Source organism: Apis laboriosa, unplaced genomic scaffold, assembly GCF_014066325.1.
Source record: "Apis laboriosa isolate Shangri-la unplaced genomic scaffold, ASM1406632v1 scaffold43_cov150, whole genome shotgun sequence".
NCBI lineage: Eukaryota > Metazoa > Arthropoda > Insecta > Hymenoptera > Apidae > Apis > Apis laboriosa.
Window position 1 is genome coordinate 1,633,875 of NW_025223292.1, and position 19,167 is coordinate 1,653,041.

The 19,167-nt window shown below is 25.3% G+C and overlaps 5 protein-coding genes and 1 pseudogene across 7 annotated transcripts; 3 read left to right on the forward strand and 3 right to left on the reverse strand.

Annotated features, from left to right (window-relative positions):
- Positions 1-637: 637 nt before the first annotated feature.
- Positions 638-1,651, reverse strand: LOC122716327 (cell division control protein 31-like). The gene is made up of 3 exons (XM_043939307.1): positions 1,297-1,651; positions 963-1,157; positions 638-836 (listed from the first exon to the last, which is right to left on the reverse strand). The coding sequence occupies exons 1-3, from the start codon at positions 1,571-1,573 to the stop codon at positions 790-792; spliced, it is 519 nt and encodes a 172-aa protein (XP_043795242.1). The 5' UTR covers positions 1,574-1,651; the 3' UTR covers positions 638-789.
- Positions 1,652-1,760: 109 nt separating this feature from the next.
- LOC122716325 (alpha-1,3/1,6-mannosyltransferase ALG2) lies at positions 1,761-3,663 on the forward strand. The gene is made up of 2 exons (XM_043939304.1): positions 1,761-2,460; positions 2,535-3,663. The coding sequence occupies exons 1-2, from the start codon at positions 2,218-2,220 to the stop codon at positions 3,513-3,515; spliced, it is 1,224 nt and encodes a 407-aa protein (XP_043795239.1). The 5' UTR covers positions 1,761-2,217; the 3' UTR covers positions 3,516-3,663.
- A 517-nt stretch (positions 3,664-4,180) lies between these two features.
- LOC122716326 (splicing factor 45) lies at positions 4,181-6,053 on the reverse strand. The gene is made up of 4 exons (XM_043939305.1): positions 5,833-6,053; positions 5,462-5,773; positions 4,808-5,236; positions 4,181-4,513 (listed from the first exon to the last, which is right to left on the reverse strand). Exons 1-4 carry the CDS (start codon positions 5,947-5,949, stop codon positions 4,226-4,228), a joined length of 1,146 nt encoding a protein of 381 aa, XP_043795240.1. The 5' UTR covers positions 5,950-6,053; the 3' UTR covers positions 4,181-4,225.
- Positions 6,054-7,626: 1,573 nt separating this feature from the next.
- On the forward strand, positions 7,627-12,619 carry LOC122716214 (CCHC-type zinc finger protein CG3800). Of its 2 annotated transcripts, none has more exons than XM_043939089.1 (3): positions 7,627-7,787; positions 9,093-9,346; positions 9,566-12,619. In XM_043939089.1, the coding sequence occupies exons 2-3, from the start codon at positions 9,104-9,106 to the stop codon at positions 9,788-9,790; spliced, it is 468 nt and encodes a 155-aa protein (XP_043795024.1). In that variant the 5' UTR covers positions 7,627-7,787; positions 9,093-9,103; the 3' UTR covers positions 9,791-12,619. The 2 variants fall into 2 exon arrangements, with proteins under 2 accessions (XP_043795024.1, XP_043795025.1); XM_043939090.1 differs by lacking the exon at positions 7,627-7,787 and adding an exon at positions 8,036-8,163.
- LOC122716215 lies at positions 7,645-8,073 on the reverse strand (annotated as a pseudogene).
- Positions 12,620-13,603: 984 nt separating the features above from the next.
- On the forward strand, positions 13,604-19,031 carry LOC122716237 (protein bicaudal D). 2 transcript variants are annotated; one of them, XM_043939133.1, is made up of 8 exons: positions 13,604-14,016; positions 14,351-14,491; positions 14,571-15,407; positions 15,492-15,638; positions 15,943-15,975; positions 17,298-17,727; positions 17,799-18,053; positions 18,597-19,031. In XM_043939133.1, the coding sequence occupies exons 1-8, from the start codon at positions 13,807-13,809 to the stop codon at positions 18,875-18,877; spliced, it is 2,334 nt and encodes a 777-aa protein (XP_043795068.1). In that variant the 5' UTR covers positions 13,604-13,806; the 3' UTR covers positions 18,878-19,031. The 2 variants fall into 2 exon arrangements, with proteins under 2 accessions (XP_043795068.1, XP_043795069.1); XM_043939134.1 differs by lacking the exon at positions 15,943-15,975.
- Positions 19,032-19,167: the final 136 nt, after the last annotated feature.

Consider the following 19,167-nt stretch of genomic DNA (forward strand, 5'->3'; position numbering starts at 1 on the left):
ATAAAAATTAGAGATGATTATTTTATATACATTTGATAATATATTATAATTATTATATATAGTTGGTAATTCTTATTTAATATCATACTTCAGAATAAAATGTTTTTTTACCAATTTATCGTATTAATATCATATGTTGTATCAATTTATCATATCAATGTTATATTTTTATTATTTTATAAACAATTCATTAAAATATATAAATTAAAATACAAAATTAAATGAAATTTATATGTATTCTTATTTATTTATTCATATATATATTTTTTTACTATATTAATAATTTATTACATATTACATAGGATTTAAATAAAAATAAGTATTTATAGAATATTTATATTATTTATACTATATATAAAATATAAAATATATATTATTTTAACATATATATATTTACAATATTTTTATATATTTTTTATATATAATAATACCAAGTATGGCTACTTCTAATAATATAATTAAGATTAATACAAATTTATTTAATAAAACTCTACGTCTCATAATATTTAATATTCTTCTTGTTTTATCTAATTCTTCATCTGTTTGTGATAATCTTCTTTCTGTTCGTAATAATTGTTCTCCTTGTCTACTCAATTCAGAAATTACCTCAGTTCCTATTTGTTCACTTTCAATTGCAATTGCTTGAGATCTGCTAATAGATTGTGAAGATCGTTCCAATGTTGCATTTCCTTCTAATAATGTTTGTCTATGTTCTTCTTCCCAATTAATTCCAAAATTCATTGTGATGATTATTTATAAATATGTTTACAATAAGAAAACAAAAGTTATTTAAATTGTAAAATCCATCATAATATCCATAAATTCACTTTGATCAACTGAAATTATAATTTATAAATATAATTTGTAAGTTTGTTAGTTATAATACAAAATGCAAATAAATGTTATGATATTAAATGAAAATTTTATCAATATAATTAATCTAAAATAAAAGATCTTTTTACTAGAACCATCTTGATCCAAATCAAATTCTTTTATCATAAGTTCCATTTCTTCATTAATTAGATTACATTTAAGTTTTTGATTAAATTTCTGTAAATCTTCCAATGTTATTTTATTGATTGAAGATTTGTTTATAAATAACTTAAAAACATATTTAATTTCATCTATAGGATTCCGCTTAATTAACATTTCTGTTACTGAATAAATATTAAAATTTAAATAAGACATTACAAAGAATTTTAAATATTATTATATATATTAAGTATGTTAATTTCTTTAAAAATATAATAAATAAAACATTATTTCATTAAATTTAATATTTTTTGTTAAACACACCAACATAATAAAAATCATTAAAACAAATTTTATTATAACCACGCTTGTCGTACATTCGTATTATGGTTAAAATATAAGATTTTTTTACTGGGAAACCTAAAGCTTTTAATGCAGCTTTCATTTCATAGTAATCTAAATAACCATCAATATCACTATCCATTAAACAAAATAATTCTTTTAAGCGTTTTTTTGTATTTTCCATAAGAATATTCTTTGTGACATTTGGCATAATTAACAGTAAATATTTAAATATTACTAAAATTGAATTGTTGTTCATCTCTTATTTATTTTACAAAAGATTACCAAAATTTTGATTTTCTTTTGTTATCAATAAATTATTTTAACTAAAATATACTTGCTGAATATGATTTTTATATATCTTTATAATATAATATCTATGCTTTGTACAATACTTACTTATTTATTTATATATAACTTTATAAAATATTTAACTAATTTTTTTTAATAATTTGTATAATTTTATGATGAAGTAACATATTTAGATTGCTTTGAAAATAAATTTTAACGAACTAAGAGTCTTTTTTCTTTGTTCTCTTGTCCAATTGAAAATAAATATTTGATTATCGATTACTTTAATGCTCATTTTCCACGTCACAAAAACGAAGATGACAAAAATGCATAGGAAATGCAAAAGATATATCAAAAATGCATAATAAAAAAAAATAAATAAGATAATAAGGCGACGCGAAAATAAGCATTATAATGATCGATAATCAGATGATATTCATTTTTAATTTGATAACAAAAATCTAATGAGAAAAAACTCTACTAAATATTATTATTGCTACTTACTTTTACTACGCTATTGACCAGTGATATCGTAGATCGTGATATCGTAATTCGTAACATTTTAATTCATTGTTGATAATTATCGTTATTGATGTCGTTAAATTAATAAGAATGACGCGAATTACATTTCTTCATCCAGATCTTGGTATTGGAGGAGCAGAAAGATTAGTAATAGATGCTGCATTAGCTTTAAAAAAAGAAGGATATGAGGTTAATTTCGTGACAACTCATCACGACCCTGAACATTGTTTTTCTGAAACAAAAGATGGAACAATTCCTGTTACAGTTGTGGGAAATTGGTTACCTAGACATGTTTTTGGTAGATTTTTTGCACTTTTTGCTTATATTCGTATGGTGAGTTTATTTGTTAAATTTTGACATGTGTTTATAAATTATATTATTCATATATTGTACTATATTTTTTCTAGATATATGCAGCTAGTTATATCATTTTTTGTGAACATCGACCAGATATTGTATTCTGTGATTTAGTTTCTGTATGCATCCCTATTCTTCGATTACGAATTCCATATATAATTTTTTATTGTCATTATCCAGATCAGTTGCTTTCACAATCAAAAGGAATTAGTAAACAATTATATCGTGCACCTCTTAATTATTTAGAAGAATTAACAACTGGAATGGCACATAAAATATTTGTAAATAGCATATATACACTTTCTGTGTTTAAACATACTTTTAAGAAATTATGTATTGAACCTGAAGTTTTATATCCTTCTATTAACACTGACTTTTTTGATAAAACTCGAATAATATCCTTAGAAAGAATATTTGATAAAAAATTGCCATCAGATAGTATTATATTATTGTCTATTAACAGATATGAACGTAAAAAAAAATTAGAACTAACAATAGAAGCATTGGCAGAACTTCAAAAATATTTGACAGAAGAAGAATATAAAAAAGTATATTTAATTATAGCTGGTGGATATGATAAAAGAGTTGAAGAAAATGTAGAATATTACTTGGAATTAATAGGACTTGTTGATGAATTACATGTAACAGAAAAAGTAATATTTCTTCGATCTCCTTCAGATATTGATAAAATATCTATTTTATATCATTGTAAAATTATATTATACACACCTCCAAATGAACATTTTGGTATTGTACCACTTGAAGCAATGTATATGAGTAAACCAGTAATTGCACATAATTCTGGTGGGCCAAAAGAATCTATAATTTCTGGAGTTACTGGATTTTTGGTTGATTTATCTGGTAATGCATTTGCTTCAAAAATAGCTTATTTAATTAAAAATCCAGAATATATTCAAGAATTTGGAAATGCAGGTAAAGATAGATTTATAAAAACTTTTAGTTTTGCTGCATTTAATGCTCAGTTAAACAAAGCAATTGAAGATTTAATAAGCAATAAAAAAATAAAGTAATAATTATTAGATTTTTACAACAAAAATTGAATTATAATTTTATTATATATTTTATATAATATAAACTGTGATAAGAAAATATTAATAAAAAATTAAGAATCGAATTTATAAACTCCAATTTCTTAACAAGATATATTTATTATATTAATTGCAATTAAATATCAAATTTTTAATATGTAATTTATATAAATAAGTTACAATATAATTATAATTTATTAAATTATTTATATATTATAATTATATTTATTAGCATAATCATTATTTTATTTTTATCTCATATTTATTTCATCATAAAAAAAAATCATATTTCTTTATATTATTTATATTATTCTTTTTTATTACTGAAATATTAGTATTTTATAAGATTATAAATTGTAGTTATTTATTACTTATATTGTGCATACAATTTATATTAAAATTAGAAAAACAATATATCAATGCTTTTATTATATAGAGAAAGGTTTAAATTATTATTACCCTATTTAACTAATAAGGTTATAAATTGAAATGTTTTTCAATGTATTGAATATTATGCAAATATTTTTATATTTTTTGTTTTCTCTTTATGTTAAATAATCAGAATTTATCATATTATTATATTCTTTTAATAAAATTGCAAGATATGTTTTTAACACAATAATCAACACATTGATTGCATATTGTTGTATTTGTTAAGATGCATTTATTAAATGAAATTATTAAATAAGAAATTAATCCATTAATTGTAAACTATCAAGTTTTTCACTGGAATAAAAACCTGCTTTAACTTGTCTTCCACCAAAAAAACGTCCATTTAAATCAACTACAGCTTTAATAGCACTTTCTATTCTTTTAAATTCCACAAAGATTCTAACAGCTTCTTCTGGAGCAGCTTCTGTTACTTCATGGATAATGACACGCGCAACATCGCCGTATTTTGTATTACATTCATCTTTAACTTCAGGTTCAAGATCATCATCCACTTCTCCAGGACCAACCATGTTACGCAATAATACAACCTGATTAATAATAATTTTTTGAATATATTTTAATATATTTTTTTAATGAAAAATTTCCAATATATATATTATATTTTATGAAATATTATTTTTATTTTCATTTCTATTAATTATAATTATAATGAATATCTAATATATAATAAATTATTATTATATTTAACTATTGATATCTATTGTATAATTAATATTTATTACATAATTATAAACTTTATTATGAATTATTATTCTTATAATATATTGTGTGCTATAAATTTAAATTTTAAATATTATTAAAATATTAAATCTTTTCCTTACCTTACTTGGACATTTCATTATTTCTGTAATACTAGGTTCTTCTGAAGGTTGTGGAGGAATAATTTGTTGTTGTGGAGGTGGAGAAGCAGCAACAGGTGGTGGTGGTGGCATAAGTTGTTCTCTTTCTCCAACAATTCTTCCACCTCGTTTACTGGTTTTTTCTACTTGTAAAGCAACAGACATTCCTTGTTCTTTCTTACCAAGTCCTTGTCCTTCTTTGAAACCATATTTGGCCATTATTTTTGCTGCTACTGATGATGTAGCATATCCCATGCTAGTTGGAGGTCTTGGTGCTGGAGGTGGAAGATCAGAAGATTCTTGTAAAGAAGGTGGTGGAGCTATAGCTGCTCCTCCTGCAATTCCTCTTGATGTGGGAGTTCTCTCCTCATCTCTTTCAGGAGGGATCATTGTACTATTTCCAGAAGAAGTCTAAAGCAAATATTTTCATTATTCATTAAAAAGTTAAATTATACATTTTCGAATAAAATATTTTTAATTTAAATATATATTTTTATATTCTTATATTTCTATTATTATTCTTATTATTCTTCTTATATTTATATTATATATATATATATAACGATTATATCAAATATTATTAATCAGGTTGTAGAAGAATTATAATAAATATAGAAGAATTATAATAAATATTACCTGTGTATCTTCAAAACGTGAACTGTCCCGTCTGCGTTTACGCATTTCAGTCTCTTGATCATGTTCTCTATCACGTAAATCTCTTAATTCTTTGACAACTTTATCATATTCATTAGGCCACATAGGATCATATTCATTTATTACATTCCAATCAAATTCACCACCTACTCCAATACTACTAACAGTACCAGATGAAAGTGGATTATTATGTGGACCCTCATCATCTCTATCTGCATTTCTATTAGCTTTTGATTTTAAGTCTATTACAGGTGCTAGCACCGCTGTTGCCTTTCTATATTGTTCACGTTTCGGCTAAATATAAAATATAATAATAATTCATAATTCAGTATTATATATTGTAAAGAACATACCTGTGTAGTCGCGGCTTTTTTTAACTGTAATTGAGATTGTAATAATTTAATACTGGATGACCATCCAGCTACTTTTTCTGATGTTCGATGTTTATCAAAATCATCGTAAAGAGACATTGTGTTTAATTTTTGTATTTCATGAATATACTTATTTATTAAAACATGCTACACTTAACCTCAAATTATTATGTATTACTAAAATTCTACTAGAATTATATATTAAAAATTTAGTTTAAAGATTTAAAATATATATTATTTAATTCTATAATTAAGATTAAAAATATAATTTCTTTAATTATTAATTTTTAGAAATTCAAACTATTCAAATATTTTAACGTTTCACGTAGTGCATATGCTTATTTGTTTCAATACTATACAAATATTTTTCAACATATATGAAATCACATAATTTTTAAAAAAAATATGTGATTTTTAAAAAAAAATAATTTTTAAGAAATGATATCATTTTATATGTTTTATGTCAATTGAAAATCGTTAAAGGCTAATATTCATAGCAAATTTTTCATGCAATTGTTTATATTAGAAATATATATGTAGAATTAAAAATATCTAACTTCAAGTCTTAATAACTTCAAGTCATAATTAAAGAATGAAAATGAAACAAAAATATAAAAATTATAGGTTATACTTATAAATATTAGAAAATAAACATTAAAAAATTTTAAAAATTTAAAAAAAACATATGAAAAAAAAATTTATATATGCATTATATATTGATAATTATATAGAATGTATTTAGCAGAAAAGTAAATTATTTTAAATGGTACTTCTAAGTTAATTTTTTTAAAATAAATAATAGATATTATTAGCATTATTATTATAAAGTAATATTAAATTAAATATTACAATAATTATAATTTAATAACTGAGAAACGATTATATCAAATATTATTAATTATTTCTAAATATAATATTTATAAATAATTTATATATAAATAAATTGAAAAAATTAATATATGTAATAGAAAATATTATTTATTTTTATTCAATTTTTATACAATTAATATTTTTATTCTAACAATAATAAATTTATACATGTATGTAAAAAAATCAAGATAATATATTTTATTTATAATTAATAATTATCAATGATAAATTTTTTATCATTTTTTAATAATCATTATATAAGATATTTACGCTATTAATCTTTAAACACCTAAAATTTGTTATTTTCTTGTTCTATAGGAATATATATATATATGAGATTTATAAATTACACTTTCCAATAAGCGACAAATATATTTATTAGTATAATGATTATACACATGAAATATTAAGCTAAATCTAAATTATTGTTTATTTTTATTATAAAGTGTTTCTTTTCATATAATATATTAATGATAATATATCATAATTATAATTCTATTTTTATGATCGATTTTATTTCATCATTTTTTAATACATATAGAGGTTCGCACTTTACACGAATTTTTTTCAAATTAAATTTTAATGCATTCCAAGTGTAATATGATTGGTTGAAATGAGTTATCAAAACAGATTCGATGATATTGAACCAATAGCTGTTGAGGTTGATCATCAATATTCTCAAAATAATATTGTTTTCTCTCATTTCAGTATTAATTAATGTATCAATAAAACCATGATATTTTAATAAACAATTAATATATTATATAAAATATAAAAGGATAGAATTTCATTAGAAAAAATTAACAATTTTCGATTTAAATCGGTTAGTCGATTCAATAGCCGCAGAAGGAGAGGTGGCGTTCATTATTGCAACGGAGTTTGGCGGGCAACATAACGGCGATTGGTTGGTCTTCTTTTCCGTAGTCAATGGTCGCCGCAGTCATTCGGCTGAGTATCGGTTCGAGTTTTCCCAGGAAAACAGTACTTCCCGCGGACCTATTGTCCCTGACGTGTCGGCAAAGCCAACGAAAGGAGGATTTATTGTGCGTTTCCATCAAGCACCAGAGGTAAGTCGCTATGTCGTCTCTAAAGAATGTTCCTATATGTCGCGATAACGGGTCCGCGGTTCTTTCTGTGCGATTCCACACGTGGTCCTCGACTTCGTTGGTTTAATTTTTTATTCTGCAGTAAATGAAGATTTTATTTCATCTGCCTGTATCACGGAGGAAATTTCTTTTTACCACTTAATACGATAGTTTTTATGTTTTATCGTATATGTATACCTCGCCCCTCGACGATCTTTTCTTTAGCGAGGCAAAAAAAGCGCAGTACGGCGTCAGTCTTGGATGCCATCTTCGCGCCGTGGCGTACTTGCGTACCACCACTGCAAAGTGGGGGCAAGAGAGCCACGTTGTACGATAGACGGCGATTTCTGAGGGTTTTGTACATAATGATTTGAATATTACTTTTCTAGTAAAATGTTGATGTGTTGTTAATATTTTTAAATAGAAACAACTTTCATGTGCACGACGCTTTTCTCAAACACGTGTATTCTACATACTCCTAGTAGAAATGGATTGGATACATGATGCCATTTTATATATATTGTTATTTAAAATAGTTTATTATATTCTATGATATATTTTACCAATTGCATATTTTGCAATTTTGTTATAGTTTGCAGATCTAAAATAAAAAATATATTTTTGAATTTTTTCATTTTTTTAATTTTTTTTTTTTTTTCATAACTTTCTTTTAAATCTTTTCAATCACAATATTTTGTTTTCTAAATTTCATTTTTTGTTTTATTTTAAATAATATTTTAAAGTTATTATTATTCATTGTTAAATATGTACTTGTGAATTGTAAATACTATTTTATCACTTATTAATGATTATTTAATACTGTGAAGTTTCAGAGTATTCAAATATTTCAGATCTTAGAGTATTATATTTTAATCTGTTATTTATTTTAGTATACACTATTTTATATATTATAATTTATATATTATTTAACTTGTAATATTAAAAATGAAAATATTGTCATTATAAATATATAGTCTTGAATGATTGCATTAATTTTATAATCAGCAATTTATAAAACTTTTTTTTATTCTATTTTTAATTTTTTTCATAATATGAAAGTATTAAAATTATGCCAGTTTATTTTACATTCAATTATATTTATATATTTATAAATGTAAAAAGCAAAGTAATAAGAAACAGAGAAATTCTAATTTTTTTTTTTAAATTATTTGTTTATGGATTTAAATTGAATTTATTAATATAATTTAAAAACTTTCAATATCAAATCATGTATGCATGTCTTTATGCTATAAAGTATGTATAATATGTTGATTATTTTTGTTGTAGATTTATAAAAAATGAGTTCAAGTGCGTGTTATAAATGTAACCGGATGGGTCACTATGCACGGGAGTGTCCACAAGGTGGTGGAGGTGGTGGTAGAGGCGATCGTGGCCGTGACCGAGAAGGTGGTTTTGCGCGTGGTCGCGACAAGTGCTACAAGTGTAACCAATTTGGACACTTTGCACGAGAATGTAAAGAAGATCAAGATCTTTGCTATCGCTGCCAAGGTGTAGGGCACATTGCAAAAGACTGTCAACAGGTTATTATAATTCTAATGCATAATTTAACATATATATTAAATTTTATTTAATTAACATATATATTAAATTTTAAATTTTAATATATTTAATATATTTATTTTGCTTTATCAATATTTAATATAATCTTTTTTATTTTATATTTTATATTAATATATTGCAAAGTTTTGTGCAATATATTGATAATAAAATAATGTCATGACCTAGAGTGTTTTTAACAGGGGCCTGAGATGAGCTGTTATAACTGTAACAAGACTGGTCATATGGCACGTAGCTGTCCAGAAGGTGGTAATGATTCTGGACGTTTTGGAATGCAAAGTTGCTACAATTGTAATAAAACAGGTCATTTTGCTCGAAATTGCACTGAAGTCGGAGGAAAGGCATGCTATACTTGTGGCAAGACTGGTCATTTAAGCCGTGAATGTGATCAGGACGACAGAAAGTAGGAGATAACCGGAATCCGTGCCGCTCGCTTAACGATAAGCCGTTTACCGTCGCGCGCGCTACTACCGGGGATTGTAGCTAGGTAGGGATGTGCGAACGTATGTCTCGTTGATGCGTATAATTGCTAAAAATGCGTTTTGTCATAGTCGTTCGAATTTCCATCTCTCCCCCATATCCAACTCTCGGAAACCCATTTTACTCCTAGTTTCCCTTCCCTTCTACATGTCGTTGTTCTCTTCGCAAGGGTTTTTTCTTATGATGTCTTTGTTTTTTTTTTTAATTGCTGTTACATTACACTATACATGCGTGCGCGCGCACAAAGTACATTTACACATAGGACACATCCAGCATTACACACTATACGATGTAATAATATTATAAACATTCAATTGAATTAGAGTAGAGACATGAATCCTCTGTCCCCTGACCTTCAAACTATCTCGTACATGTATTGTTTTGTGATGCAAGATGTATGGATTATTAATATATTTCATAAAAAAATTTTACAAATGTAACATTTATAACATATTTTGTCAGCTTTGACTAATGGGATTTGAGATATTTGTTAATAATTCATATTCAAATAAAAAAATTATTAGTCCATTAAATTATGAATGGATGATTGTTTGATAAAAGAAAGGGATATAATAACGAATACAAAAAAAAATTATAATAAATTTAATTTATATTCCTTTCTCACATCCACGCATCTTGTATCCGGTCCTCCCTCTCGAACTCTCTAGCAACTCGAGTTGAAAAAAGTTCAGAAGTAATGGGAAAGGAAATGAACATGCCGGCCCTGAATATATATAAGTAAGGTTTAGTAACGCCAATTTTTAATGTGTAAGGATGTAATGAGGATTTTTTATTTTATAACTAAATCTAATTTCAGATCAATAAAAACTGCACAATTGTAAGATTGTCAGTATTTGCGAGTTTATATACACTTATACTTGGAATATTATTAATTAGATTATTATAAATTAGAGAAAAATATGCATGTTTCGTATATCAGATTCTTTAAGTGAAAATGAATACAATTATCAGTATGATCGTCAACGATCATTATGACGTATATATGTATATATACATATAAACACAGAGGTCTACAAGTTTGAATATTTTATATGTATGATCATAATTGTTATATCAGGAATCACCATTGTTCATATTGTCAATGATTGTTACGAATTTTCAAAGGATGCACTTTGCCTTACTATATCCTTACATATGGTGAAATATTTCGTTACTAGGTATATGTATATATATATATGCGCATATGTGTATACATATATACATACATATATGCAGGAGCTGTATTTTGTACTGTAAAAAGCTAGATATACTCTGGTCGTTGCTGGTGACTAATTCCAATGATTCTCTTATTTATACATCACAAAAAAGAACAAATTATATTTTCATGTATAAAGTACTACATTAATCTTTTTTATAAGTTGTAGAACGAAATTTTTAGATACGATTTGTCTAGTAATTTTTCTCTTATCAAGCACATTTGTTATAGATCATGAGGCAATGAAAAAAAAAGAAAATGAATTTGGAAATATTTCTTTGTGAACGTGGTACTAGCAGGTTATTATGTTATTACAAGTACAAAGATATGCAAGATTTTTTCTAAAAAAAGAAAAATGAAAAAAGAATGCGATGAATGAAAATGTCTAATGATAAGCGAAATAGACTACAATTAAATTTGAACGGTAATACCGTTTATAAATGCGAGCAGTGATGTTAGGGCATATAAATTGATTGAATCCCTGATATTTTGATTGAAAATTCGTTCTACTGAACGAACAATTCAATTTAAATTAAGATCGTTCACGGATCTATGTTCAGTCTAGGTAGATTTGACGTGAACATGTTGTGCACATGTCTATTCATGTACTTATACAATTTTTCAAGAATGTTTTTTTTTTTGAAATTATGTGGTAAATGACCATGCATGGTCATGTGCATTACGTGTATACAGGAAAACTGATGATGTTTTTACCAGCAGCGACAATGTGTATTAATGTTCAGAAGCCAGGCGTGCCTGACTCGGTGGAACTGATAAAAAGCGCCTTGAGCGTTATGTATCGGATAGTAAAGGTGTCCTGTAACATTTTATACATTTAATTGTTCGGGACTTAAACCGATCTCATACATGATTTTGGTAGTAGTAATCAGTGCGCTAGTGCGTCTGACGAGATTTGGAGGATCAAAAAATTGTATTTCGCTAATGGATCGTAACCTTTGGTGCTCTCATTGCATACATGAGATGTAAAAAAAACCGAGTAAAATTCATGTATGAAAGTAATTTTGTTCTTCGTTTCTGTAATCAATATGTTGTATGACTTCAACATTTATGGACACGGATAAATGATATATATCGTATAAGAAAAAAAAAAAAAAACAAAAAAGAGAAAAAAAAACTATCGATGTCTTACTATGTAGGATATCGGTGAAAGAAAAAACATACCTTGAAGATATACGATTTAGGTGTGAGGTTCATTGGTGGCACCGGAGGTTCAGATGAGCATTAAAAACGAGTGCAAATAGGGCACCTGCGCTTTTGTCTCTGCTACAAGACTTACGTATGAATATTGTAAAGAATACGACTGTTACAGTGTATGAACTAATTCGATCCGTGTACGGCCGATCACGGCTCGACTTATATTAATCTATTAATACTTAAAGGAAGAAGATGAAGAAGAGGATGAAGAGGAAGAAAAAAAAAAGAAAATAAGCTACAAAGTAATAAAGGATTGCGGAGTATTTGAAGTTATGTTTTTAAACTGAATTTTTGAAATAGAATGTGTACGGAGAGGCAAAGACGAGATCTTGTTTTTCTTTTTTATTCCCCATATAAAGCTTATCAGATGATTCTAATCATCTATTATATTGTTGCACCTATGACTAAGGAAGTGTAGTACAATATACGAATATACTTCATGTACTATTTATGTTTCAGTTGAAAGAGGAGATCACTTATTAATAAAATGTAAATCTATAATTTCTTTTTTAGTTTGTTAATCCTTTGTATATATTATAGTATTTTTTTTAAATATTTGATAAATTTTCATAATTTTAATTAATATCTATAACTATAAATAAATATAAATAATAATAATAATAATAATAATAATAATAATTATCAGTTTATTTTATAGATATTATTTTTAGAATTATTTCAATATTTTTTTTAATATTTTTGTAAAAATGTTATATTTTGGATTTTGTTCATTTTTTATCATATTTTAAATAATTTCTTTATTTAAGTGTTTAACTTACTTCATGTAGTTATACAAGAAATAATACATAGTAATGATTCTTTTTTAAAAAAAAAGTTGAATTACAAAAAGATAAGTGACTGTAACAACTATAACTATTAGATTATATACATTTTTTAAATTATCTTTTTAGATAATATTAATTATAAACATTAATAATATAGTTTAAAATAATTTTCAATTATCTATAATAATATTTAAATTTTCATATCTATGAAGATGTGAAGATGTTTTGAAGAAAAATGAATATTTGAAATTAAACTTATATATTATATATTATTATTTGATTTAAATAAGTTTTACTTATTTAATTTATTTTTATTTAGTTTATTATTATTTTTTTAATTTATTTAAAATGAATATATGTTATGGATTGTTTAAAAAGTTATTTAATAAGTAACTAAAAAATTACAATGTCGTGTTACTATTATAACAGAACGGAACGATGGAATAACGAAATAAGAATCTAGGAACATGGAACATATGTAGGAATATGTATCCGGTCTGTGTGAGTTTCCCGTGCCCTCTCACCTTAATCTCACGTCTGTCAAACGGTCGTGAATTTTCAGAAGATGTGAGACTTCGGGAAGTGGGCACACCAAAAAGATTGCATCACGAACATTCGCATGATGCCTTGACGTTTAAAATATATTACGACCTCCGATGCTCCGATTTATTTGTGGTAACGACGAAAAGGAATCTGTCGGTAAAGGAAATAATCAGTTCATACAGCAATGGCCACGACAGAAGGAATCACGATAGAGGAGCTCAGGATTGAAATCGAGAGACTTTCACGCGAATTAGATTTAGCTTCTACAGAAAAAATTCAATCTGCTCAATACGGTCTTGCTTTGCTCGAAGAGAAGTCTGCTTTACAACAAAGATGCAACGATCTCGAGGCCCTCTACGAAAACACGAAACACGAGTTGGAAATCACGCAAGAGGTTAGTTCAAATAACTTTTATATTTTAATATACATAAATTATCTAGTAGTTTTTTTTTGAACATTTAATAATTAATAGTATATATAATTTTTAATTTTTTTAGCATAAAAATTCATCATAAAAATTATAAATATACCAGACATTAATTATTGTATATTCTAATAAGACAAATAAATTTATATTCTTTTTTAGATTGCTTATTAATATCAATAATAAAACTGAATTATTATATAATAATAATATAATAATAATATATATAATTATATATAATCAAAATATTTTGATTTTTAAATAGTACTGTTTCTTATATGAATGATTTTTTATATTTTTTTAGGCTTTAGCAAAATTTCAGACTACCACAAAATTAACTACAAAAAGTGGTATTGAACAAGAAGAGACTCTTCTTAATGAAAGTGCTGCAAGAGAAACATCTCTTCAGACACAAATTATTGAATTAGAAAATGAAACAAAACAAGTATGTATTATATTTTGAAAAAATATAAAAATAATAATTTTATTATGTTATATAATTTTTATTTAATTGTTTCATTTAGTTACGTCATGAATTAGAACGTGTACAAGCAGAACGTGATCATGCATTACAAGAACGAGAGGAAGTTGGAAAAGATCATCAGCAAGCAGAAACAGAAAGAAAATCCTTACGTACTATGTTACGTGAATGTAGATTTCGTGAAGCTCGACTTTTACAAGATTATTCAGAATTGGAAGATGAGAATATTTCATTACAGAAACAAGTGTCTGGTTTACGATCCAGTCAAGTAGAATTTGAAGGTGCTAAACACGAAATAAGAAGATTAACAGAAGAAGTGGAACTTTTAAATAGTCAAGTTGAAGAATTAACAAATTTAAAAAAAATTGCTGAAAAGCAAATGGAAGAAGCACTCGAATCCTTACAAGCTGAGCGGGAAGCAAAGTATGCTCTTAAAAAAGAATTGGATCAAAGAATTAATAGTGAATCAATTTATAATCTTAGTAATCTTGCGCTTTCAATTCGAGGAATTACAGAAGATCAAACTATATGTAGTGATGGAGAAGATGATTCTCCTGCATTACGTAGAATTGAAGCAGATTTAAAAACTCAAGAACCAGGTACTTCTGCTACTGATAAACAAGTTGATTTATTCTCTGAGATTCATTTAAATGAACTGAAGAAATTAGAAAAACAATTAGAACTAGCAGAATCTGAAAAAGCTCATCTTACACAAAATTTACGAGAATCGCAATATGCAGTTGAAAAAAGTCAAAATGAATTACAGTCCTTTGTTGCACGTATAGTGCAATTAGCAGCTCATGTGCAATCACTCCATCATCTTCACTCAAAGTTACCTGAGAAACAAACTGAAGAACCAACATTAGATAAATTGAATCAGGTATATGTGAAATATACTGAAATAAATTTTTTACTTTTTTATAATATTTTATATTTATATATGTTAATTGTCTTTTTATTTTAGGCAATTATGCAATATCATCAATGGAGTACTATGTCTGCACGTGAAGTGAATCAACTTCAAAAGGATTTAGCTGAATTAGAAAATGGTTTAACTATATCTGATTCAACTCAACAACTACGAACAGAATTAACAAATCTCAGAAACAAGGTATATGATTATTTATTATTTTTTTCATTTTTTATTTCATTCTCTTTAGTTTTGTCTTTTTATTATCATAAATTCAATTTTTTTTATTTTTGTATGATATTTTTGTCTTATAAATTTATAAACAGCAACATTGTGGCAAATATTATGAAGAATGGAAATGTAAGTCAATAATATAATAAAATTTTATTGATAAAAGATTCAATAAATAAAAATAAAAAACAAATAACAAGAATAACTGTGACTCTGGCATAATAATATTTAATATTCAAAATTTAGACTTTGAATACAAATTATGGCATTTCAGATCCCTGAGTCAGAGAAGAGCCTTCGAGAAAAGGTTGGAACGTGTGATCCCTTTGACGTATTTACCAATTATTATAATAACAACTTGTCTTTTGCTCCTTTAATGATCCGTACAAGTTGCTTTTCAATGTCCTAACAACTTGTTGCTTTTGATAATTTCATATTCTTAACTATAAATATTATCATGGCTATTGATGATTATATCATATCATAAATTATTAAGCTCTTTTATGAAAATCATAAATTTTATATGCATTGTCTTATTTTCATAAACGAGTTGACACATTATCTATTTGAATGTTCTGTTATCGAATGCTCGAATAAATGTACGGATCTCAATCGCTATGCACTGTGGCTTTAAAATAGAATGTGCTTAGGAACAAAAATTCAATGAATATTCTCCCTCTATTCGTTTCTATTTGCATCTAATGTAGCATGAGTCAGATTCACAGAGCGATTTGCACGATGTTCAAACAGACATTCTATATATGATTTTGATATATATCTTACTAAAATTATTTCAATTGTCAAATGTCGTTTTTTTGAAACATAAACAATTTGATTTTATAATCAAGATTTTAATCAAGAAACAAATATTATATTGTTTCTTGTTTTTCTCAACAGATTGCAGAAACGTAATTTCTGAGAAACTAAAATAAAAATATTATATTATATGAAGTTTGGTTATAATATTTCTCTAAATTATAAATATACTATATAAATACTAGTATATAAAAAATAAAAAATATAATAAAAATATATATGTAGTAATAAATTTTAAAATTTAAAATATAAAATATAAAATGTACAAAATGTCAATAATATTTTTATAATTCTAATTTTGAAAATAATTAATTATCATATTTTGAAAATAATATAATATCATTAATATTATCATTAATATCTTAAAATATTTCTTATATATTATATAATGTAAATATAATTATATGATACAAATTTTAAATCAGGGTGAGATGAAATTTATTGTATTGTAAATTTTGAGAATTTTGTTGAATATCAATCATTAAGTTATTAATTTTTTTTATTAGCTTTTAATATGTTTAGTTACTTATTTTTCTTGTAAATCTTTTCTTGTAAATCATTTTCATCTTGATGTATATTTTATATTGTGTTATATATATATTTGTTCAAAAAACAACTTTATTTATTATTTTTATTATACTAAACTTTATACAATATTTTTTTCTTATTTTAACTTGTAGATTATATTTTTAGTAGTTTGTTGAAAAGAAAAATTTTATATAAACTTATAATAAATATGTAACAAATAATAAAAATAATTAATTTCTAAAAAATAAAATTAATATGAATATAAAATTATTTATTATATTTCAGCTTTTAGATACAGAACAAAGAAGCATACAACTTGAATCCGATATTTCTATCCTTTCAAAACTTGCAGTAGAAGCCGGTGGTTTTCTGGATTCTGCACAAAATGATTTACAAAATATTTCGGATGAGCTTGCACAACTTTATCATCATGTTTGTACAGTTAATGGAGAAATTCCTTCGAGGGTGGTTCTCGATCATGAAAAGATTGTTCCCGAAAAAGAGGAAGAAAATGGAAAAATAGAATGGTGTCGGACTTTATTTAAAACCGATATCCAAATTAAGGATTTAGAAAGTTTAAGTAAAGCAAAAGAAATTGCGAAACATATAGAAACCGCGATAGATCAAATAAAACATCTTCGAAGTGCTGTAGAGCATACAATTGAACTTTCCAAAGTTAAAGGAATGCAATCGAATGTTTGCAACGTTTGTGAAGGTAAGTTGAACAATTTTTTTCTTATTTGTAACAATTCCTCTCCTTATTAACACGATTATTACAAATTATAGGATCAGTAAATGAGAATAAAGTGGAAGTAGCAGATTTACAAGAACAAGTAATTAGATTGAAGGCTTTGCTCTCGGCTAAACGCGAGCAAATTGCAACTTTAAGAACAGTGCTTAAATCGAATAAAAATACTGCGGAAGTAGCACTTACAAATTTGAAGAGCAAATATGAAAATGAAAAAAGCATCGTTAATGAAACCATGTTAAAACTAAGAAATGAACTTAGAATGTTAAAAGAAAATGCTGCAACATTTTCAAGTAAGTGATTGAAAAGTTTATTCAAATTTTTAACAATATGTTTATAATAGTAATATGTTAAGATGATACTTAAGAGTATAGTTAATATTTTCCTTTTTTCTGTTTTTTGTTACTAACATTTTTATATTAACTTATTAACATAAAATTAACAATTTATTATCAGCATTTATGTATATTTTATTGCTTATAATGAGTTGTGTTACATTTGATTTTGCAGTTGCATTAGGAATTTGTTATCAACAATATTGCTTCATTTCGTAGCAAAATATATTAACATATATTAATAATATATACTATCGTATTTATTATATTTAATAATAACAGAGCGATATATCTATAAAAATAGTTTTCTTTCTTCGCTTTTACTTTTTTTTTAATACTTTTTTTTTTTTACTGAAATTAAACATATGATATATTCTTTATACTTTATAGAAAAAATTTTTCTTTTTATATGACTAATATATTTTTTAATTTTCTATCATGTTTCTGATATTTCATAAGCTTCTTTCTATTTGGTGTTAATACCTGCTAACCACTTCTCAGGTTTACGTGCGATGTTTGCTGCACGTTGCGAAGAATACGTCACACAAGTTGATGAACTGCAACGTCAATTAGCCGCAGCAGAAGATGATAGAAAAACATTGAACTCACTATTAAGATTAGCGGTGCAACAAAAACTCGTTTTAACTATGAAATTGGAAGAGCTAGAGGTCGATAGAGAGTTGCGAAATACTCGAAGACATGCTACTAGTACAAGTGGCCGAGGTAGAATGCGAATGTCGCAACAAACAAACCGTCCTCATTTAGGCAGAGAATTTTTCTAGAAAATGATGAAGATGTGGAGCAAGCTATTCTGAGAAAAACAAGAATTTTAAATATTTTAATCTATTACTATTCATTATTGAATTATATTGCTACAAAAAATTAATTATACCTTTTAAAATTACTTTTTAAAAATGACAAAAATACTTTAGCATTATATTTTTATTGATTAATTTGTTGCCAATAAAAAAAAATAAACTCGTAATATAATATAATATTTTTATATTATATTATGAGTTTATTTTTTCACAATTTGACTTTATTTCATAAAATTGAAAGTTGAAAAAAATTG

Bases quoted from the DNA above. Each gene is read 5' to 3' on its own strand.
- LOC122716327 (XM_043939307.1), bottom strand. From the start codon at position 1,573: ATGAACAACAATTCAATTTTAGTAATATTTAAATATTTACTGTTAATT. The intron at 1,158-1,296 runs GTGTGTTTAACA...ATATTTATTCAG, and splicing joins TAATGATTTTTATTATGTTG to TAACAGAAATGTTAATTAAG. The intron at 837-962 runs GTAAAAAGATCT...TTATAATTTCAG, and splicing joins TTTGGATCAAGATGGTTCTA to TTGATCAAAGTGAATTTATG.
- LOC122716325 (XM_043939304.1), top strand. From the start codon at position 2,218: ATGACGCGAATTACATTTCTTCATCCAGATCTTGGTATTGGAGGAGCA. The intron at 2,461-2,534 runs GTGAGTTTATTT...TATTTTTTCTAG, and splicing joins TTTTTGCTTATATTCGTATG to ATATATGCAGCTAGTTATAT.
- LOC122716326 (XM_043939305.1), bottom strand. From the start codon at position 5,949: ATGTCTCTTTACGATGATTTTGATAAACATCGAACATCAGAAAAAGTA. The intron at 5,237-5,461 runs GTAATATTTATT...TATTTGCTTTAG, and splicing joins CACGTTTTGAAGATACACAG to ACTTCTTCTGGAAATAGTAC. The intron at 4,514-4,807 runs GTAAGGAAAAGA...ATTATTAATCAG, and splicing joins TAATGAAATGTCCAAGTAAG to GTTGTATTATTGCGTAACAT.
- LOC122716214 (XM_043939089.1), top strand. From the start codon at position 9,104: ATGAGTTCAAGTGCGTGTTATAAATGTAACCGGATGGGTCACTATGCA. The intron at 9,347-9,565 runs GTTATTATAATT...TGTTTTTAACAG, and splicing joins TTGCAAAAGACTGTCAACAG to GGGCCTGAGATGAGCTGTTA.
- LOC122716237 (XM_043939133.1), top strand. From the start codon at position 13,807: ATGGCCACGACAGAAGGAATCACGATAGAGGAGCTCAGGATTGAAATC. The intron at 15,976-17,297 runs GTTGGAACGTGT...ATTATATTTCAG, and splicing joins AGAAGAGCCTTCGAGAAAAG to CTTTTAGATACAGAACAAAG. The intron at 17,728-17,798 runs GTAAGTTGAACA...TACAAATTATAG, and splicing joins TGTTTGCAACGTTTGTGAAG to GATCAGTAAATGAGAATAAA.